This window comes from Ursus americanus, chromosome 12 (assembly GCF_024610735.1).
Source record: "Ursus americanus isolate L20-20 chromosome 12, mUrsAme1.1.p, whole genome shotgun sequence".
In the NCBI taxonomy this organism is placed as follows: domain Eukaryota; kingdom Metazoa; phylum Chordata; class Mammalia; order Carnivora; family Ursidae; genus Ursus; species Ursus americanus.
In genome coordinates this window covers 72,406,643-72,429,953 of record NC_142138.1, presented here as the reverse complement: position 1 = coordinate 72,429,953, position 23,311 = coordinate 72,406,643, and the positions used below count along the sequence as shown (strand labels likewise).

Sequence of the window (23,311 nt, the reverse complement as noted above, 5' to 3'; positions counted from 1 at the left end):
GATGTATCCCTTGCTTTGGGGACAGGGATGGGGCCCTAGTTGTGGCCAAGCTGGAAGCTGGAAAGGATGAGGCCTCCTCATATCTACCTGGGAGAGCATCAGGGTGGGACGAAGACTTAAACAAAGCTAAATGGGAAGAAATCCTGGCAGTGCTTCACTGGACCCTGGGCAGGAGGGGCTGGGAGAGGAAGGCAGCTCTTGGGGCTGGAGGAAAGAGGAGCAGGAGGAAAAGAAGGCTACATTTGGTAGCCTGGATGTCAGGCAGGCGGTATCCCAGTCCGCCCTTACTTCTATTTATTCTTGCGGGCTTATGGGGCCATGGGACACTTGGGCTGGGTGGTGATCACTGTTCCCTTGGGTGGGCATTGTTTCTTGGGCTGTGGAGCACATGGATCCTTGGTTTGTGGTGCACATGTTTCTCGACATCTGACAGGGGTGGCTGACAGGGCTGCTTCACCTGCTGGGCCTTCTGGGGCAGGCACAGCCTCGGCTGCTGCTGCTGAGAAGATATTGCTGCAGGAACAGGGGAGCCTGAAAGAAACCCAAGCAATGGACACCACGAAAAGGGCTCCCTCCACCACCCCTCCCTTTTGACTCTTAGAACAATGTTTCCTTACAATAGCCAAAGACTTGATAAGTGATTAATAAATAACCTCAAATTGGTCAATGGATTGACTCACATGCACCCATTGTGATCCTCTCCCTTTCATTCTTTTTCTCTGCTTTTCTAATTTCCTATCTTCCTTCATCCTCCCATAGACTCCTGACTTAACTGAATACATAATTGATTTCTCAGTCTTCCCAGAAAACAAGGTGAGGTGCTGAGTTGAGGATTAAAAGGTAGTGCAAACATTTTATAAGATCGAGGCGTGAAGTCTTGGCTGACAGGTCTGCAATATCAACTGGCTGCCTTGAGTAGTGCAGACAGTGCTGGCAGGGATGGAAGGGCATGGGGTAGAGGGTAGGAGCAGTCCCTGTTTTAGAGGGAAGTGTTGTGGTGCATAAGTGATGGGGAACAAGACTGTTCCAGGAACGCAGAGGCCTGAGTTGTAGTCCCGGCTCCACCCCTGACATCACCTTGGGATGCTACAGGTGGTCATTTAGTGTAATCATAGGATAGAGGTTCTAGCCCTTCATGAAGAACTGGGGAACTAAGGGTCACGTAGATCACTGGAAACCAGGGACAAGAGAAGGACGTTACACCAAGAGGCAGCCTGGTTCAGAGTAGGAGCATTGGCCAAGGAGGCACAGGCCATGGGTTCTAGACGCAAACCTGCCACATGCTGGCCAAGCATACCTATGGGCAATCTGCCTTCTCTGGACCTCCATGCCCTTATTTGGAAGACTCTGATCTGGAAAGGTCTCTGAGGACTTCGCAGCTCCTGCGTGTGTCTCTGGTTTTGTTTGTAAGCAGCCTTCCTCTCTTCTAAATTCGTGATTCTAAAGGGAAGTATAGGTTCTGGGTGGCAATCATGATAGTGAGGCATGGGAGCTGCGCAGAGTGAAATGCTATATATAACGTACCTGTTTCCGTAAACCTAAACAACAACATCTGAAAAGGCTTACCCGTAGGGCCGAAAAGGCAGCTTTCTACGAATGAGAACGTTTGGAGAAAGCTCAGAATTGCTACGAAATGCGACAGTTCTAAATATCTCCCCTCAATGAGAAAAATCCTCTTACCAGGGAATGAGACCCAGAGTCAGGTAATTAGTCATATGTGGCAATAATGAGGGATGGAGGTTGAATTTCCTAAGTAACACTTAGTGTGACATTTCTTTAATTGTCACAAGGCTTAAGTCACTTCTCTGATTACCCAAGAATAGGACAGGAGCTTGCCTAGCGGCTGGAGACAGTTCAGAAGGAGGAAGGGCCCAGCAGGGCCCAGCAAGAGGAATCCATTCCCACTCACCAGAGGCTCAAGCAGGACCCCAGGTGAGGAGGCTGAACACAGGTACGAGGCCAGCCTCTCCTGGAAATCTTATAAGGCCCCCAGCCTGCCTCAGGCACTTGGCGTGGCCCTGATTACTTCCTTCCAAGGCATTCCTCACCCACTTCTCCCACCTGTACTCCCTTCAGGGACTTGCTTTACTGGCCTGTTTTCATGGAAGACACCCCCACATGTTCCACCCTTCCGCGTCCCTGTCTAGCTAAGCAGACTTCACTTACCTAAGTAAGTGCTCAAACTCTGCTCAAACTCAAGGACTTCAAATCTTTAAAAAAAAAAAACAAATCTGAGGTGCTGTTTGCTGACCGAGAGTTGTAAGAAACATTGAGAAAAGAGGAGGAAGAGAGAAAATATGGGTTTGTGCCACTTCTGGCAAAATATGAGCATCACCTTTGCTGCTATTACCGCCATTGGTTGAGCACTAAGATCTGGCACTGCCGTAAGCACTGCCTAGTGCTGAGATCACTCGCCCACTGCCCACTGTTCCATTGTAAATTTATAGGCCCCATAAGGCAAATGTTAGTGTTACCATTTTGTAGATGAGAAAAGTGAGGCTGGGAAAGATCATGTGGCTAATAGAAGAAATGGGACTGGGACTCGGGTTGTATGATTCAGAGAACCCAACATCGGAAGGAGAAGTTAAAAGTCTCTGCACAGAGGCCCCCCACTCCCTACCTCACTACACAGTGCCTAGGATTTTCCCAACCGAGCTGGGACTGTTTGTGATGTATTCTAGGAGGTTTCTCCTTGAGCAGAACACAAGGACAAGAATGGGAATGGGCCCCCCTCAGCTTAATCAACATGCTGTGGCTATCCCTCCCCTGCCCACCAGGAATCAGCTGGTGACGGGTATTGGTGGTGGGCCAAGGGGGTGGGGTAGAATTTAGCCTTTGGGGTAAGGTTGTCAGGTAAAATACAGGACACCCAGTTCGATTTGAATTTCAGGTAAACAGAATTTTTAAAAAGATTTTATTTAAAATCAATTAACATATAATGTATAATTAGTTTCAGAGGTAGAGTTTAGTGATTCATCAGTTGCATATAACACCCAGTGCTCATTATATCAAGTGCCCTCCTTAATCAGAATTTTTTAAAAGTAAAAGTACATCTGAACTATTGCATAAATTGTACTTACAGTACAAAATTACTTGTTAATCTGAAATTCGAATTAAACTTGGCAGGCTGTATTTTTATTTGCTAAATCTGGCAATTTACGCAAGGACCTATTTGGATGGCAGGAAGGAGCCCTGGTCCCCCCCCTTGGCCTTGCAGGCCCTGTGATGGAGAAGCCAGGACTGCTCTGGGAAGCTGATCTACCTTCGTACCAATGCCTCAAACCTCAAGGTCCAGCCTGACTAGAAGCATTAGGTACTCATGTTTGTCATTTCAGAGCAAATGTGCCTGAGAAATGATAGAAATACCTAGAAGCAGTTTCCAAAGCATTTTCACACCCTTGCCTTATTTAAGTACCATGGCAGTCCTGTCAGGTAGTGTACATCTGATTTTACAGTTTGAAAAAGTAGATCCAGAGAAGTTAATGACTTGCTCAGCAGCGTGCAGCAAGCAGGCGTGGAGCTGGGTCAGGGGCCCTCAGGGCTCATCTCCTCGGCATCACGGTGGCCAGCGTCTCTGTGGCAGACAAGTGACTGTGCTTAGGTGCGGTCATGACTCAGGATCTTTCCTGAGCTTTCTATCACATGTGGCTCAGTTTTCAGGGTCAGCCTCACTTGAAAGTTAGCCCTTCCCTTAATTTCCTACCCTGGGCAGGCCTCAGCCCTCTTTCCCCATAAGCCTATCAACTTTAAGAATATAACATTCTAAAACAAAAAACAAAACAAAAACAAAGTAACATTCTGGGTTCTGGGTTCCAGATTCCGTGTTTTACATTCCACCTTGGCCACCACCTCCATGCCTCACTTCTTTTTTTTTTTTTTTTAATGATTTTTTATTATATTATGTTAGTCACCATACAGTACATCCCGTTTCCGATGTAAGGCTCGATGATTCATTAGTTGCATATAACACCCAGTGCACCATGCAATACGTGCCCTCCTTACTACCCATCACCGGTCTATCCCATTCCCCCACCCCCCTCCCCTCTGAAGCCCTCAGTTTGTTTCTCAGAGTCCATAGTCTCTCATGCTTCATTCCCCCCTTCTGACCCCCCCTTTCTTTATCCATGCCTCACTTCTGGGCTCCCACTCCGCTCTGCTCATCTAGATGCAAGATCTCCAGAGGGGAAATACGCAGCAAAGACAGATTTGGCATGGACACAAGGCAAGGCATTCTCATGTGCCTGGAAACTAGAAGGCATCAGTGTATGTGTGCTGCCTGTGAATGGAACGATAACACCCTCCCTTCATATCTCAAGCACCCACTTGGCTTCTCAGGAATAAACTTTACTCCTCATTTTTCCCAGTCCACTCACTGGCTTCCTGCTTGGTCAATAAACAACTCCTGCTTAGTTTTGGGAACTCTCTCTAGTGATACAAGTTGGCATATAATACAACTATCATACCGTCATCTCAGAGGATTCTCCAGGAGTGGCTGGGATAGAGAGCCAAACATAGTGGCCTTGAAAATGCTGTGACCTCTAGCTCGTGTATACATATGTGAGTGGTCAAGCTCACATGCATCCAACAGAATTTCCCAAAACCCTGGCACACAACTTTCCCATTAGCCACATTATCTCCATTTTATAGAGGGGGAAACCGAGACTCTGCCCAAGGTCCCACAGTGCTAATGTCTAATGCAGGGCTAGATCACAGGGCTCCTGACTTCATAGATATTTTCAGTCAACCGAAGTGTCTGAGCTACTAGGCAGCTTCTGGCAGAGGCTCTGTTAATGACAGAACTAGGAAGCTGGTTCTCTACCTCCTCCTGCCCCACCTCTTTTCTTTCCTCTCTGGCACTCGGTGTCATCCTTCCCACTAAGCATGTCTCCCTCCCTCCTCTAAGACACCCTAACCGGTCCCCGGCCACCTCATGGCTAGGCGCAGGTGCAGTTTTATTAGTTGCTCAACTTATAAACCCTTCTGTATACAAGTTTTCATGATACTCTATGAAGAAAGCTAATTGTACAATAAATTTTATAAATGAGAAAGCTGGTTCCAATGGTGGATGAATCTGGAATATAGAAAATAGGGCTGTCCCAAGTCTCTTACATCTGAAATGGTTGATTTCCAGACACCCTGGATGGCTGAGGGGTGGATCATTCTTTCAAAGGAGGAGGGGAGGCTTGCTGGCACCCCTCAAACCAGCCCATATAAGCAACCGTCTAGGGAAGGTGGGCCCTGAGAAACTCAGTGGACCAGCAACTCCACCCCCACCATCCAGCCTGGACTTGGCACTGTTGCCTGGCAAGTCCTGAGTCCTGCATCTGCTCTTTCGTCCTCAAAGGGCCATGTTGGACTCAAACCAGGAAGTCAGGCTCTGCATCTTGCCTCCCTAGGAAGCAGACACCTGAGAACAGGTATGTGCCATGACTCCATCAGGGAGGGGAGAGCACAGGCAAGACTCATTTCTGAAGGTGAGTCAAAGCTTGAGAAACCCCAACCCCACCCTATGGACAAACAGGAGGGTGACTGGGACACAGAGACCTGACTCTGGGAGGGGACCCTGACAGAGACAATGCTAATTACCTAGCTATCAATCTAGACACATCACCAGGGTACTTTGGGGGAAAAGAAGGGTTGTTGATGGCTCCATCTGGACACAAACAGAACAGATTTATTATGCTATCTCTAAGGAGGAAACAAGAAAAAGAAAAAGAAAGGAGATCTCTGGTTTACTCATGAGAGAGATTTTTAGGGTGGGAGGACTGTGCCTGGCGGGGAGAACAGTGGAGTTTGGGCCTGCCGGCATTCCTGTATTTCAGCTGTATGTTCAGTAAAATGAACATTTAAAACTGAGCAAGTCATGTTTCATTTAAGAAACCATAATTATGTCGTATTTGTTTCATCTTGAATTCTGGTACACACTTAACCAGCAGTCACTGTTTAGGACATTTCTGTTTCGAGTTCCTTTCTCCACTAATTACTTGATGATCTGTCAACCAAAACTTTAGAAGGTGCTGCTTAGAGAGACTTTGTGACTTTGTGGGAAATCCGTTTGCAGCATGAATGATTTCAGTCTCTAATTTTCCTATTTGCAAGTAAGATGCTCAGTTACTGGTGTTTGGTATTCTGTGAAGTAGTATTGAAAGCAGTCCCATGGAGAGAGAAGAGGGAAAGGATAAGGTTCCTGAAATATGTGAGCAATTAATCTCCCCCTTCCACCCTCCATGATATATTTCTGTAAGACCCCCAGCAGTCCTGGGAGTTTGATAAAGGGGTAAATGAAGTCCTGGATAGTAAGAGGCTAGTTCTGACACAACACCCACAGACTGTCATCTGTGGAAGCTGAAGACTGGCTGTGGAAGAGGAGAGGTGTGTGGGCAAAGAGCCCACCTCTGGAAAGATGTGACCACCTCTTGGAAGTCAAGGGGAGCTGAATCCCTGGTAACCCTCTCCTTGGACATGACATGGTGTGGTTAGAGGCAAGGGAAGGAGCCAAAGGAGTTAAGAAACTGCTCTACTGATAAGCACCCCTTACTGACTATGAGGTCTTAGACATGGCCCTTAAACTTTTCCCAGATTTGATTTTCCTGTTTTCCAATATGAGGAGATTGGCTACAACTCCCTCAAGGGTCCCATTGAGCCTCCATTCTGTAAATGTATGGGTCTGGGAAGGTCTGGGGAGACAGCTGAGTTCCTCCTCGGGGGATTAATCGTGAGTGGAGGGCTTTGATGCTGCATTTGGGCTCAGCTGAATAGTGCCGTCTTGATCAGAGGCACCTGCTGTGGGTGGGATAAGTGACCACGGGGATACAGGCAGTTAACCCTGGTTAGCCTGAAGCAGGGAGAGAGATGCCAGCACTTATGCGTGAGAATGGCTAATGTACTTGAAGAAGGAGAGAGGGTATGAACTGTTTGAAAATCCTGCACAAGCTGACACAACCTATGATTCCTACCTTGGCTCCGAGCTTCCCTTAACTCAGCCCCAGACAAGGGTATTGTTATTCCCAAAACTCACCTCATGCTTTCTTGCCTCAAATGTTTGATCTGTAATGGCACACTACTCTCAAATCTCCAAGTGAAATTCAAGGTCATCTTTAGGAAGCATTTTAAATATTATTTTCTCTGTCACCTCTTTCCTAAGTCTTTTTTTTTTTTTAAAGATTTTATTTATTTATCCGACAGAGATAGAGACAGCCAGCGAGAGAGGGAACACAAGCAGGGGGAGTGGGAGAGGAAGAAACAGGCTCATAGCGGAGGAGCCTGATGTGGGGCTTGATCCCATAACGCCGGGATCACGCCCTGAGCTGAAGGCAGACGCCTAACCGCTGTGCCACCCAGGCGCCCCTCCTAAGTCTTTCCCAAAAATTGTGTTTTCCTCTTCTGCTCAACACCCACACCTTTTTATTTATTTGTACTATGAGCACTTTTTATGTAATGTTTTGACTTGAATATATATAAAGTATATACTAATCTTAGCATCACATGTACTTCCCTGATGGAAGGAGCTGTTTCACACTCATCATATATGTATGTGTTCATCATCTACCCCCCCCATACTAGCCAAATACATATTATATCCACTCTAGGAGTATGGAAAAACAAATGAATGCCTAAATGATGGGTGAATGATTTATCAATGAATGAGTAAACTGAATGATAAACCCACAGTTAGACACATTTTGGCATAACAGAATTGATGAAGTCCCAAGATGCTTTGTGAAATAGTCCATCTTTTCAAGTTCGGGTTGATGCCTGTCTTCTCTAAGTAGCTCTTTCTGTTTATCCAACCACATGCATTATCTTTGAAGACCTATGCTGACATCATCCACACCTATAAGAGGCCCAGGTACCTGTGTGTGTGTGTGTGTGTGTGTGTGTGTGTGTGTGTACATGGGGGGACTTCTTTTATTTATTTATTTACTTATTTATTTATATTTTTTAGCAGTTTTAGGTTTACAGAAAAAATTGGGTGGAAATTACGGAGGATTCCCATATACCCCCTTTACCCACCAGCCCCTGAATTTTCCATATTTCTAACATCTCAGTTGATGTGGTACATTTGTTGCAATTGATGAACCAATATTAATATACTAGTGTTAATCAAAGTCCATAGTTTACTTTAGGGTCACTCTTGTTGCACATTCCATGGTTTTGTTTTGTTTTGGTTTTTATAATTTTTTATTATGTTATGTTAGTCACCATACAGTACATCCTTAGTTTTTGATGTAATGTTCCATGATTCATTACTTGTGTATAACACCCAGTGCACCATGCAGTACGTGCCCTCCTTAATACCCATCACCGGCCTATCCCAATCCCCCACCCCTCTCCCCTCTGAAGCCCTCAGTTTGTTTCCCAGAGTCCACGGTCTCTCATGGTTCATTCCCTCTTCTGTTTACCCCTCCTTCATTCCTCCCTTCCTTCTCCTACTGATCTTCCTGCTATTTCTTATGTTCCATAAATGAGTGAAACCATGTGATAATTGTCTTTCTCTGCTTGACTTATTTCACTTAGCATAATCTCCTCCATCCCATCCATGTCGCAGCAAATGTTGTATAATCATTCTTTCTGATGGCTGAGTAATATTCCATTGTATATATGGACCACATCTTCTTAATCCAGTCATCTGTTGAAGGGCATCTCGGCTCCTTCCACAATTTAGCTATTGTGGACAATGCTGCTATGAACATTGGAGTGCATATGGCCCTTCTCTTCACTACGTCTTTGGGGTAAATACCCAGTAGTGCAATTGCTGGATCATAGGGTAGCTCAATTTTTAACTTTTTAAGGGACCTCCACACTGTTTTCCAAAGGGACTGTACTAACTTGCATTCCCACCAACAGTGTAAGAGGGATACATGGGGGGACTTCTTTATAGCCAGCCAAACTGCAAGATTCCCAGGGGCAGGAAGGATGTTGTGGACAGGACTTCTACCCTGGTAAGAACTGGTGCTTGGCAAGTGGATACACTAGATAGTTGGTGAGTGGGTGGTCCAATTACTAAAGGATGCTGTTGAGTGAGTGAGTCAGGAAGCAAGTGAAAGAAGAAGGGTGAATAATGAGCTGATAAACTACCTCACTGCCTGGCTAGTACACTAAACAACTTACTAGCTGTCTGGTTGAGTGGTTGACCAGTTGATTTCCTGAACGTTTGGCTGACTGGTTGTCTGATGGCTAATTTGAAAGGCAAATCCTGGTACAGTACAACAAAGAAAGCCCTCTTTGAGACATGAGCTAATGGCATAGAACCAGAACAAAAAAAAACATGCTTTGGATAGGAGTCCCTAAAAAGTGTATCCTCATGACTTGGACAACCATATCTTAATTTGCTTGCTTTCTATCACTTAGGAGTTCACTGTGATTTCCATCCCCGGTCACCTGAGCTTACTGAACACAACCTCAAGGGAACCCCAGACAGAGGCAACCATGGTGGAACAGTAACTCTCTTCCTGGCAGAAGGTAGTTGGGAAAAAAGGACATTTCCATTCATGACACTGCCCACTTAGGAACCTGATTTTTCACTGAAACTTGGGCACTGGGGGCAAGGAGCTGGGGCTCAAATTATCCCTCAGGCCAGAGAAAGGGGCCTCTGTGATGGTGGCTGAGATAGGGACCCAAACCAAACAGACAAATTAGCGGATACCACAAGTTGGACCGGTTTGTCTGGTTGATGCCCTGCTCTCTGACCGCGGAGAATTTCCTTGAGGAAGTGGCTGCAGAAGGCAGCAAGCAAGGGCTGCCAGCCTCAGCTCAGATAGTGCCTGGTGATGACTGACACGCCAAGGTAGGACCAGGGCTTACAGAACTCTGAGATGCCACCCTGAGCTGTGATTGACTTTGCACATAATCATTAGACAAATGCATCACCCCTCCACAGTCATCCCTCCCGAGTGGGATGAAAGGGAAGGGGTGGGATAATACTTCATATCTATAGTAACTAAGCTACTCCATGCCTAAACCCTTCAGTAATTTCCCACAGGTCTCAGGATAAAGCCCACAGTTGTTGACATGGTTTCAAAGGGTCTTCACGCTCTGGACCCCTGGGAAGGCTTCCAGTCTCATCTCCATAACCCCACCTTCCTTTCTCTCTGTACTAGTGCTCTAGTGTTCCAGCCATAAGCCTTGATGAACTATTTGCAGGTTGTTTTCTTAATAATGTGCTGTTTTCTCATTCTTCTGCCAATAAGCCACTCCCTCAGACTGGAGTGTCTATCCTTAATCTGTGCCTGACTAATCTTAGAATCTCAGACACTAGTTTGTTTCTTCTCTGAATATCCCTCATTCTGTTATGTTGGCCTCTTTTGATGTTGGTGTTTTCACAGGAAGTTCCTATCTTAGCACCCACTCCGCGGTTTGGGGAGAGACTATCCCCTGGTCTGTCCTGTGTCAGCTGTGAGGTCCTTGAGGGCAGGAACATTCCCTACTTTCCTTCAACTCCTGTTTGTAGTAGTATGGTACTTCATTCATAATAGATACATGATGAATGTGTGTTCAGACAAACAATATGTGGTCAGTCCAGGGTCTACATAGATGTGGCCTCTCCCAGTGTGTGGCTGGGAAGGGCACCAACACCCTCTGTCTGATGCAGCAGATCCCAGTCCTTCCACATCATCAGGGCTCACCCTTCCTGGTGCCTTTCCTCCCCCTTTGCTGGCATATGTCAAGCATGTCTTCCACGTGCTTTGTTTTCAGTTGTGCGTTCTTCCTTGCTGGATCACAAGCCTTGTGAAGAGTGGGAGCCTATTTTTCTCCATCTTGGTTCCTTCCTCCAACTCAGGGCCTTAGTCATTCTTTGCATACAGGAGAACTTGATAAAGGTTGGCTTTTCGAGGATGATATTCCCAACTCAAAAGAAGGCCACACAGGCATCAGTAATTCCAAAGGGTAGAAATCCAAGAATCACTCTATGTGGGTGAAGTAGACTGTATTGTGTTCATAAAGATTTTGCTGCTTCTCCTCCTCTCCCCCAGGAAGTATCCTACCCTGCCCATTGGTGATGGCAGCTGTGGCCATGGGACTTGGTTTGCCCATAAAGTGTAAACTTTAGGAGCTGCAGTTCAGCACACTGTCTTGCCTCTCTGCTGTAAGGGCTGACCATGTTCCGGACTGAAGCTGCTGTGTCAGCTTGCATCCTAAAGTCAAATTAATGTGCGGCAGGGCTGTGGCTGACCCTCAGTGGATGTCTAAGGTGAGGGAGAGGTAAAACTTTGTTGTTTTGAGCCCCTGAGATTGAGGGCTCATTGATTATTGAGGCATGACTTGGTCTACCCTGACCACTGGGTTATGCAAGAGATGATTTCTTTCTCTTAAGGAGATTCTATTCCTACTTCTGCTTGGTGCTGCCCAAAGGGAAAGCAGATGCTGAAGTCCAGTGTATACTAACTGGTAGCCAACACCATGACTCAGATGTGCATGGATGTGGATGTGTGTATGGTGTGTGGTGCGTATCCATGCATGTGCGTGTGCAAATATGACTTCAGAGGTAGGATGGAAAAGAACGGAAGGAGAGGGCACGAAAGGGCAACGTGGGCTTACATAATATACAACAAGGACTATCTGCTTGTGGGCAACTGATATTTTCCTACAAATGACTTTCTGTCTGCGGTTGGGGAACAAAATAAACCATCTTTTTCCTCACTCTGACCACAGTACCTTGTGCCAAACTACATCACAAGTCAGCCCCTAGGCAGTTGGGGCAGAGTACCACCTGCTGGTCCTGCCAAGCCAGTGCAACTGTTTCCAATTTCAAGAGTGCCTTCCTCAGGAGGCTGGTACAGACCAGGAGGCAGGGAGGCCTCAGATGCAGAGGAGATCTTAGCAATTCCTTCTCCTCACTTTATAGGCAAAAAATCTAAGGACCTCAGCTGGGACTCTTCTCACCCCAATGGCCTCTCAAGTTGGATCATGTTATCCCCAGAGGGAGAGACCAGTTACTCATTGGAGTCAGTGCCTTTCCAAGGTTTCTTGCTGGCTCAAGATGGCGGTGGGGTTTGATGAAGACAGAATGACTTGAGTCAGTGCATGGGAAATGGGGGAAGGACTCAGTGGGGTTCAGGAAATCCAAACTGAGTGGAGAGCAAGAGAAACTCTCCCTGCAAAGGCTGCCATTTACTGAACAGCTACTGCATACAATGCAAGGCTCTCTACATTGCTGCCCCCAATCCCTGCAGGAGAAGAAACATCACCAGTATTTGGCTGATGAGGAGACTGAAACCCAGAGAGGTTAAGTAACTGGCCCCAAGTCATGTAGCTTGTAAATGGTTGGACCAGAATCCAAGCCTACTTCAGTCTGGCTCTAAGACTGAACTCTGCATGGCATCACGCTGCCTCTTCCCAAACGATACGCTCCCCATGTCTCCTCAACCCTCTAGCACAGGCCATGTGGACAGGCGTGGCACAGACCACACAGGCCACACTATGCAGGTCTTTTAGAGAGTCGGTGGACGGTAACATGAGGAGTTGCTGAGCAGACACAGACACAGTGTTTTGAAGAGCAGTACAGCATTGGTTTATGGGGGTATCTAGCAACATCAAGCCCTTCGTTTGATGAACAAACAGGCAGTGTGAGGCAGGAAGACAACTGACACAATAGAGTGTGACAATCTCTAGGCCCCCAAGTGCAGCACACTAGGGAAGCCGAACATTTTAGCCTCCCCTGGGGGTTCACCAAAAGCTTTTGGGCAAGGTGATATCTTTTCCCTTTTAAGAATCACTTCTCTAACCAACTACTGTTACTGAAAGCGCAGGGGAGATGTTGTGAAGCACAGGCCTAACTTGTGGAAAGCTTGCACATGCTGGAGTGTGTTCCTGGCTGGTGAGGCTGTGGGGCCTCTGTCGCATGGAGGTAGGGCAGGAGCTGGCCAGGGAGGCACTTTTGTAGTGGGGCCCATGCTGAGAATGAGTGAACGAGCTTTATTGACTAGATAATCTGGTGACATGCCACCCTGGTCTCTGTTCACCTTTGGTTGTAATCAAGCTGTTAGCACAGTTCTGTCTAAAGGCTGCTCTGGCTTCTTTTTGGTAAAAGAGGAAGCCACAATTAGCAAGGAATCTCCAAATGGAAGGTGAATCTTGAGATGTAAGAATTGGGCTGAAGGTCCATACATTCTGTCTCAGAGGTTATTCTCGTTGGTGACCTCACAAGATGCTCTCTAATTTCAAGTGGTGGAAATTTCTCACAGAGGATGCTTTAATTACCACTCAGTTCCTACTCTTCTTCCTGCAAAAAACTTCTGGTCCCCAGCCTTAGGGCAGACAGCCTCTCTTCGGTTAATTTTGGGTAGGAGGAGCTTATAATCAGCCTGAGTCTGGGCTGCATGGGCTCCTTTGTTGGCACCTGCAGGTGTCCTGAGTGTGTGCCTGGCCTTGCTTACCTCCTTACAAGGCTATCACCCTTGCTCTCTGATCCTTCCCTTATTACTTTCCCATTTTCATGCCACCTGCCCTGCAATCACAGGTTGCCATTCCCCTGTCATAGCAAAGCAGTCACTATTCTATTAAGCACCCCCAGTCTGTCCCAAGGAGTATTAAAATGAGTGTCTTTGGAACCAAGATTCTGCTTTTACAAGTCTCCCCATGGCAAGCCATCATAATATGACACGAAGGGAGACCAGCAGGAAACTTTATTAAGATTGTGGTGACTGGTGGCACTCTCTTGCCTGTCCACAAAAAGAATAGCATGTATGTGTGCATGTATGTGCATACACACACACACACACACACACACACACACACACACACACACACACACTTTGTCTGCAGGGAGCCAAGGCACAAGCCACCACCCTGACCCAGTCTCATGCAAGGAATAAAATAAGAATATTCGGTGAAGACTTGAACTTGTGGCTGACAGCTTAATCAGTCTATTTTTTTTAAAGATTTATTTATTTGAGAGAGAGTGCATGCACAAGAGAGAGCGAGAGAGCGAGCACGAGCAGGCACCAGCGGGCACAAGTGCGGTGGGGGAAGGGCAGAGGGAGAAAGACAAGCAGACTCCCTTCTGATCAAGGAGCCCGACGACAACACAGAGCTTGATCCCAGGACCCTGAGATCATGACCTGAGCCAAAAGTAGATGCTTAACCGACGGAGCCACCTGGGCACCCTGTTAATCTGCCTTAAACCTGACAAGTCTATCTGTCTCCCTCTCCCAATAGAGAAGCTCTAGCTCCATGCACATTTGTCTTGCCATTTAGTCTTTGTTTCCTGAAAGCCATTATAAGCAAGAAAAAGGGCTCCTGAACAACTGTTCCATGGAGGCCAGAAGTTGTAGCTTAGCACCCCAAGAGATGTCGTCCAGACTTTTCTTTCACCATGCACCATATGAAATGCAGAGGAGGAGAGCTCAGCCATTGCTTGTCCTGGAACAGTTTCTAACCCAATCATTAGGGGAAAGTAGAATGAGGCAAAAAGATGGGCTTGCATGAAAGACAGATCTATATTTGAATCCCAGCTCTTCAGCTACTAGCTGTGTAGTCTTGGGCAAAGTTCGTTTCCTCCTTGGATCTCATTTTCCTCATTAGCAAAATAAGAATTGTTATTTTTTATCGTAATAATGAATATTAATAGGATAGGTATTAAAATCCTAGTGTAGTGCCTTGCTTGTAGAAGTAACTCAATCCTTTCAAATATATATATATATGTGTGCATATATATGTATATGTGTGTATGTGTACATATGTATAAATCTAAAGTGGCAGCAGACTGTGTGTGTTATTGATTCCCTGGAGGGCTGGGAGATCTTAAAATATAGATATGGATCTTAGCTAAGCTTGCTCTATGCTTCCACCACGAAGCTGAATAAAATGATCTGGGACCTGGGTAGCCCCACCCTCTCCCTACACCAAGGGTTTTCCGTGACTGTGACTACTTAGGGGCTGGGGAGATTAAATAAGATTGGAATGAGCGAGTCACTTTCTAGTGAGTCAGAACGTGAAGGAAGCTGAGAAAGAATCCAGCAAGCCTGAGGTAGCCTTGTGCAGTTAGGAAACTGAGGCCCAGGGAAAGGAAATAACTTGCCCAGTAACACAGAGAAGGCCAATGGCAGAACCAAGATAGTGACTCTGGTCTCCTGACTCTCTGTCCAGCGCTCTTTATTTGAAGCTTTAGTGCTTCCTGAAACGCATTGAAGGTGAACCTCATGGTCCCATTGGCCCTTGGGGACAGAAGAAGTTCAAGCCAAAGAGCTGCCTGGAAGGCTGAGAACAGGAAGAATGGTTGCATTTTTATTTCATCAGAGAGCAAAATGGGATGAGTCAGTCTGGTACCTGATAGTTGGCATAAATATTCCAGATAAGAGGACTACATGCCAGGAACCAGGAGTCAGGTATCAACAATGACAGTTCTCTGCCCCTGGGCAGGACCTCCAGATGACAGTAGTCCTTCACACACACACACACACACACACACACACGCACGCACACGCACGCACGCACACACATGCACGCACGCACACACACACATGCACGCACGCACAAGCACACACAGTGACCCAGGAGAAGTTTCAGCAGCTGTAGGCACAGGCCATGCCTGCTGTGTCTTCGGTGCCAGGCGTGTGTGAGTCTCCCAGGAATGCCAGGCAGCAAGCACACATGTACAAACATGACGGAGAAGGTGGAGCAGGCTGCCATGGGCCGCACCCACAGGCAGGACTCTCACTGAAGGATTCTTGGTGGTTAGAGCTGGAGCCTCGCTGCTGAAAACCATCACCAGCCAGGGATCCCCTGGGGAACAGCAGCTGGCAACTGAGAGATGTTTTCACTTTCCCAGGGAGCCTGTGGAGGAAGGGAAGGGCAGAACAACACTGCCTGTCTGCTTGAATTTCTGATTTGGGCCTGGAAGTTTGACTGGTTCTCATTTTACACCTTAGAAAAATTAAGTTGGCCAAGGTTACTCAGTGAGAAACAGAAGAAGGGATTTGAACCCAGGTCTCTCAAGCTTCAAGGTGAGTGGGTGTTCTTTTTCCTGTGCCACACCACCTTTCAGGGGGTTTCTTTATTTGAAATACATAGCTCTATTCTTCTCTGAGGAAGACACACCTCCTTACAAGCCCCAGCATCAGCCCTTCCCCCTTGGGTCTCAAGGCAATGGTCACACATCTCTGCTGGAGTGCAGTAGAGGCCTAGAGAAAGTTGAGAGGACAAGCTGCTGGGACATGGGAACAGGCACTGGAACTCCACACCGGGGGCCATCATGTGAGTGAGAGAGGGACACCATGAGCATGTGTGTCTGTGCGCTCAGGCGTCTGTGAGTGTGCGTCAGTGTGTGGTCGCCTCTATGCGATTGACGGCATATGATTATATGTCAGTGTAGGATCAGTTGTGATCTCATGGGAGGGCTTATGAATGTATATGTGTGGGAATATATGCATGAGTGTTCAAGCATGAGTGAGTGTGCAAGTGTGTACAGGGCTGATATTCAGCAGGTATATTCCATCCTACACGGGCATTGCTGACCTCATGGTTGAAATATTAAAACCACTTCTGTAAGAGATAGCAAACAGCCACCACACTGACCCCCCTGCCACCAGGGCTCCTGCTACCACCCTGACTGATCCACAGAGTCCTCTGCACCACTGGGAAACTAGGAGCCCATAATGCCACACCAGGGCTTCTGGATTGCTGCTCTAGCTTCTGTTCTCAATGCTCAGTGCCAATTTACAAAGTTGTAGAACGTACTTCGAACAACACCCACTGTGTGTAATTTATGTGACTGTGTGAACACACACAAGTGCTTAATCTTGTGCAAACAAGTGTGACCGTGTGGAGGTTTGCAAACATGCTGACTTTGCCTCACCGATGGATTGATGGGTTCTAAGTTCTGGAAAGACAGGATCCAGTCTTTATGCTTCTTCCAGCTGCTAGCACAGTCAGACCACTTGTTGTGTCACAGAGTATGTCGACCCGAGAGCCAGAGTGTCCTGAGTTTGCATCTCAGCTCCACCACTGCAGGCTGTTATTACTGAAAGCAAGGAGGGAGCTTCTCTGAACCTCACTCCTCTGTCTCCTCTGTCGCTGATGGGAATAGCCACACCTACTTCTGTACTGATGGTGGATATCATGTGGTAAGTACACAGTGTCTGTATAGATTGTCTCCCTTTTTGTTTTAGTTTAAATTCACTTAGCCAACATACATCATTAGTTTCAGATGCAGTGTTCAATAATTTGTCAGTTGTGTATAACACCCGGTGCTCATCCTAATGACACATTTAGTTAGCTTGAAGAAACTTTTGTCTTCTCTTTACTGATGGGAGAAGTTTTAAGGCCTTATTCTCCATTCCTTTGGACCCAGAAGCCCTTAAAGTCTGTTCTCTGAAATATAATTTATTTGCCTCACTCCTTCTGCTATGTAGCTCTTGACTGGGGGATTCTCTTGCTCTTTCTCAGCCTGCAAGGGTACTTTCTCTCCCGCATGTTCTCCAGATGGGCCTGATCAACCAGGGCAACCTGGTTCCCGTGGTGCTTTCATTCCGTGGGTATGGGTTGTGTCTCCATGCTGCCGAAGCGCCCTCCTCTCCTCCTTCCCCAGCAGGACCATGGGGAATGCCCCACAGCTCACCAGTGTGTCTGTACCATGCCTGTTCCTCTGCCTGCACCCACATGCCCAGCTCCCCTAGGGCTCTGGGGTGGGGGCGGGACGCAAAATCTGCAGGAACGTCACATTGTCCAACAGAAGAATCAGACTGAGACATGAGTGCCAGAGGAACTATATTTAATTGTTTGGAAAACAAGAGCAGAAATGGATGATGGGAAGAAAGGTGTCCAGCATGCGGCCCAAGCTTCTAAGAAGCAGACATAGTGATGTAAATATGTCAGTAGGGATAATTAGACAGTTCAGAACCAGATCCTTGTCTGAGGTGGAAATTGCAGTTGCTAATTAATAAGAGGTAGAGATCGAAGTAGCCACCCTCCCGGTGCTGCCTTTTCCTAAAGTGTGGCTGCAGTCAGAAGCTGGGGGTGAGTGGCGCTGACAGATGGCCATCTGAGAGAGGGGCACCGAACTTCATGCTCTCTGTTGTCCCGGGAGGCTCGACCTCTAGTCATATGCTGGGGTCTTATTTCTGCTTGGACTTCTGGCACTGTTGAGGGGGTGGACATTTCTGTTGGCCCTTGGGAACACAGGGCTCCTTGCACTTGGGTGGAGGCTGACATGGCTGCTTGGTTTGCTGGGTTGGAGGGCAGCACTGCTGGGGTGGGGGGCAGCACTGCTGGGGTGGAGGGCAGCACTGCTGCGGGGGAGCACACTGCTTCTGCTTCTGCTGAGACATTCTGGGTTGACACACAACTGGAAACAGAAAGAAAAAGAAGTGAGGAATGCCTTCCCTATAGAGACACTCTGGGCTGGAGGACGGGGCCTGCCTCATTCACATCCTTCTCTACTGCTTTGCCCTGATGGCTTCACAACTTAAGGTGCGTATGTCTGTGTATAAATATGCATGCATGTGTATGTAAGTGTGTGTGTGAGGATAAGTTGTGGCTAAAAGTTTGTAAGTACTTTCAATTCTTTTCGAGATGGAGAAATGTGGAAGGAATGAGGTAAGGAAGGAATGGGAGAAGAAGGGAGAAGGGAGAGAGGGAAAAGGAAAGACAAGGAGAGCAAGAACAAAAAGTAATGTACTTTTTGGCAAAACTGTGGAATCTGGAAGAGTATTGCCTAGGATCTGAGTCCTGGCTAAACTATTAACCTGCTGTGCGACTTTGATCGAGTTACTTAGCCCTCTGTCCACACCTCTCTTAGGATTGTTGTAAGGATTAAATGAAGATATAAAATACATACATACACACATGCACACAGACACGTATGTGCACACACACGCAACCACACAGAGTAGCTAGCACAGGAGGAGCTCAGTGTAAAGGTTGTGATTTATTGGATAAATTTCTAAAAATTTAAAAAGAATAGGAAGGAGCATCTCTTTTCTCTAAGACAATTATAGAAAAAAGGAGTCTAGAAACAAAATGGGCTTTTTAGCTTGATTCTTAATTACAGTTGAGGAAAACCAAACTTAGAGAGGGAAGTAATTAGTCCCTAGCCACTCAGTACAAGCCAGGTAGAAATGGTGTCCCCTTTTCCTGGAGCAGGACCTTGCCCCTATATCACATCATCTTTTCCCTGCTGCTCTGTGCTCCCTGGGCTCTCTGCACCCCTGTTCCCTAATGCAGTCTTCTCTCTTCCCTCCCTATATTTGCCTTTTCCTTAAAGGGCAACACTGCCAGGTGCTCTGCCCCGTGGCTGGTGTGCCCTCTCCTTCTTCTTGCTCCCTCGCAGCATCTGGCAAGCTACAATACCCATAACACACTAGCAGGATCCTCAAGACACTGATCTCTTGGCAGAATTTCCTCTCCCACCTCAGCCCAGCTCCCCACACCCTTGGCTGGATGCCTTGCAGACCACTATTGGTTGGTCCCCGATAATATAGAAAAGAGAAATGTCCAAACTAGGTCTTTCTTTCTGACCAACCACCCAGAGCTCCAGCCCCACTCCCAGCCAGGTTGGTACCATGTGGAGCAAGGCTGCAAGGAGAGGCACTGCTTTGCCAGACTTACCCAAGTTTGCCAGTGGCTGGAGTGTGGAGATGCCAAGGGATTTGGGATGCTCTGAGCCTGCCCATCTTTTATACATCTCACATCTCTGCCTAAGGCCATGAGGTGGCCTAGGATCAGAGTGTTGTAATTAGTCCTTACTCACAATAGGGCCCACCTGTCCTTCCTCAAATTTCAGGTTTTACTCACCCCCCCCCCAGGGCTGGCAGCTTCCCTCGTGGCATGGCAGAGCTTGGGGGTGATGGTACCTACACTCTGGCCTTGGCCCCACCTTCCCATCACTTTATGAGGTTGGCTGCATTGGATTTCCAAACCCACGTGCGACTTTTGACTTAGAACCTTGGCATCTGGGATGGTCCCAAGCAGGCATTCAGGTTGTGGAGGTGTGAGGGCAGGGTTCCGGGAAGTTCTTGTTGGCAGAGGGGAGGGAGTGGCCTGGGTGGGTACATAGACAGCATTGTCTTAAGGGAAACTTAACAACTGAGGAGGTGAATGCCTCTCTGGGAGGCCCATTAAATGTGTGGCTTTGACTTAAGCTAGGCTCAGAGTCACATTCAGCCTGAACTGGTAGAAAGACAGGGCAAATGGCTTTGTTTTTGTGCCTATCGTTATTTAGGCAGTAAATAATTCCTCTGTCCTGCCTTCTATTGAGAAAACCATTAGGTTCCATTAAAGGAAACTGGGAGGTTACAGTAGACAGTATTTATCTCTCATCTCTCTACATATGTATAAGTCACCCAGACTCTGGGTTTCCCAGGGAAGTGATTATCATAAGGTGGAATGGGTGGGGAAACCAAGCATAGAATTAAAATGAGATCCTGGAGGAGTCACCTGGGCTGGTCTTGGATTCTGAGCTCAGGGCCCCATCCCGATTCTTCCTTCCCACTCTTGTTAGAGATTCCAGGACACAGAGGGATGGCACAGGGCACAAACCTGGATGCCCTCCATATTTGGCAATAGACGGAATATATCTTTGAAACATCCCCAAGAAGTGTTTAGAGTGGGGTCTGACCTTTACCAGTGGGTGACCTTGAGCACTTCAAGTCTTTGAGCCTCAATTTAATCTACTGAGGAGAATAACACCATCATGCATGTTAAAGTGGGTTAAAATGGACAACATACATAAAATATGGGTGTAGTGTTTGGCACAGAATGAATGTTCCACAACATTCATTACTCCATTGAGTTGGGCTCTGAATACTAGGGCAAGACACACTCTTGGAAGTATGAAATAGTTGCAAAATTCGAAGGTAAACAGTTTGACTTGCCACTCAGTGTCCTAAGGCTGAAAGAAATGGACATAAGCAAGCTAGTGTAGAGGGTGGTGTGTCTTAAGTCTCAACATGGAATTTAACTGTAAGCTCTACTGAAGCCTTAGAATATCCCAAGATCTTGGGAAGTCAGGCTGTAGCACTGAATGCATGGGCTTGGAAATCAATCGTCTCTCTCCTCAAAACCATGGTCCTGGCAGGCTGGGCACAGGACAAGTAAGTGATACCGGGAGGAATCCAGGGGGAAAAATCCCTTGGCCTGCTGTCACTCTGACAAAAGTAATCCCAGATAGTCTCAGAAATGGGTTTCAGCTCAGGTCCCTAATAACAGAGAAGAAAGGCTGTGTGGGGCAGTTATCATGGGATGACCACCATTTATTTATCAAGATGGAGCGCACTCCCACTGTGCACAGGGCACTGTGCCTGTGCTGGGCCGGTGGTGAGCAAGAAGGGGCTGGGCCCTCGCTGTTTCTCAAGGTAACAGGGCATGGGTGGCCTGTGTGGCAGTTCTGCCTCTGTGCACTAGGCCTGTATATATGGGAAGGAGAAATAAAACTGTTTCATGTCTTCTTCTCTTCCTCCTTCCAAAGTTTATAGATTTTTTTAAATTGAAGTATAGCTAACATACAATGTTATATTAGTTTCAGGTGTACAACATTCAACAACTCTATATGTTATGCTATGTTGGCCACAAGTGTAGTTGCCATTTGTCACCACAGAATGTTATCATAATGCCGTTGACTATATTCCTTATGCTGAAACTTTCACCCCTGTGACTTACTCATTCCGTAACTGGAAGCCTGTATCTCCCACACCCCTTCACCCATTTTGCCCATTCCCAATCCCCCTTCCTTCTGGAAACCATTGGTTTGTTTTCTGTACTTATGGACATGTTTGTTTTTTCTTTGTTTTTTGTTTCCTATTTGTTTTGTTTCTTAAATTCCACATGAGTGAAATCATATGGTATTTGTCTTTTTTTGTCTTATTTCACTTACATAGTACCCTCTAATTCCATCCATGTTGTCACAAATGGCAAGATTTCATTCTTTTTGATGGCTGAGTAATGTTCCATTGTATATAAATACCACATCTTCTTTATCCATTCATCTGTTGATGGAGACTTGGGTTCCTTCCATATCTTGGTTATTGTCAATAATGCTGCAATAAATATAAGGGTGCATATCTTTTCAAATTAGTACTTTTGTTTTCTTTGAGTTAATATCAGCAGTGGAATTGATAGATCATATGATATTTTTTATTTTTACTTTTTTGAGGAATTTTCATACTGTTTTCCGCAGTGGCTGCAAAGTTTTTTGATTGCTTGACTTGGATTAGCTGAAGAACTCAAATCCAAATGTCAGTGGAGTGATGGCTGCATAGCTAGGGAAAGTATGAACAACACCTAATTCACAAGTTTTGGATGTTAAATTCTGTCAATCTTTTCTTGTGCAGGCCCTGACCATGCAGAACAGACTTTTGTGGTGGATTCAGCTACCTCAAGAATGCTTTACACAGGGAAACCTGGGTCGCTCAGTAGGGCTAAGTGTCTGACTCTTGATCTCAGCTCAGGTCTTGATTTCAGGGTCGTGAGTTCAAGCTCCACGTTGGCCATCACAATGTATTACACAGTATTGCTTCTACCACCAGGGGACAGAAAAGGAATAGTAATCTAGAAGCTACCAACAAAACTAAATGCTTATCCTGGGCATTTGGAATGCCATTATTCTCTGGCTTTCATGAACATTGCTCTCTGTATTTCTTTCTCTCCAATCCTCTCTCTCTCTCTCTCTCTCTCTCTCTCTCTCTCACACACACACACACACACACGCGTGCACGCACACACACACACACACACACACACACACGTTGATCTCTCCCACACTCTAGTAGCCCTAAGTGCTTATGGGCCTGTGAGTCCTGTTCTCAGTAAAGTTGGTGAGAGAGAAGATGGTATTTTCCTACCAATTCCAGAGCATATGCACATACTCACTACCTACCATTGATCTGTATCCAGTAGGCCCATGACCCCTGTTTCTTTGCATGGCTCCTATCCTCTAAGGCTCCATATGGCTCTGGAGGATGTTTCTCCCCCTTTAGGATTTCCTTGGTGTGCATCTCATCCTCATCTCACCTGTGTGAACATACACATGCTGGTAAGGGATTGTAGATGAGAGGTGTGCATGGAGGAAGGAAGTGGGTGGGGAACCTTCCCTCCATGATGTCTCTGGCATGCAAAAGGACACTCATTTGCTCAGTTTCTAGTGCTGGGTACCCATTAGCACATTCAGCCTGAAAAGAACCAGGACATAGCTTGGTAGAAGGGGGCAAGTGGTTGAGCTTTGCTGGGACCCAGTCAGTCATCAAGTGTTTAGGAAGAAGACACCATGCCCAGTACTCTGGGGGCTGGGGAACTGTAGGACCACAGGTCCAGCCCTCAAGGAGTGTTTGGTCTTGGGGAGATAAGGCCAGCTCGCTGTGACAGAGGACCTGAAGCTGGG

General features: G+C 46.7%; 1 protein-coding gene across 1 annotated transcript; it reads right to left on the bottom strand.

The window, feature by feature from the left end:
- Positions 1 to 290: 290 nt before the first annotated feature.
- On the bottom strand, positions 291 to 22,928 carry LOC123787750 (uncharacterized). Its single transcript, XM_087865743.1, is given in 3 exon segments — positions 291 to 436; positions 439 to 612; positions 22,811 to 22,928. Coding segments are annotated over 3 exon segments (438 nt in total).
- Between the last annotated feature and the right edge of the window lie 383 nt (positions 22,929 to 23,311).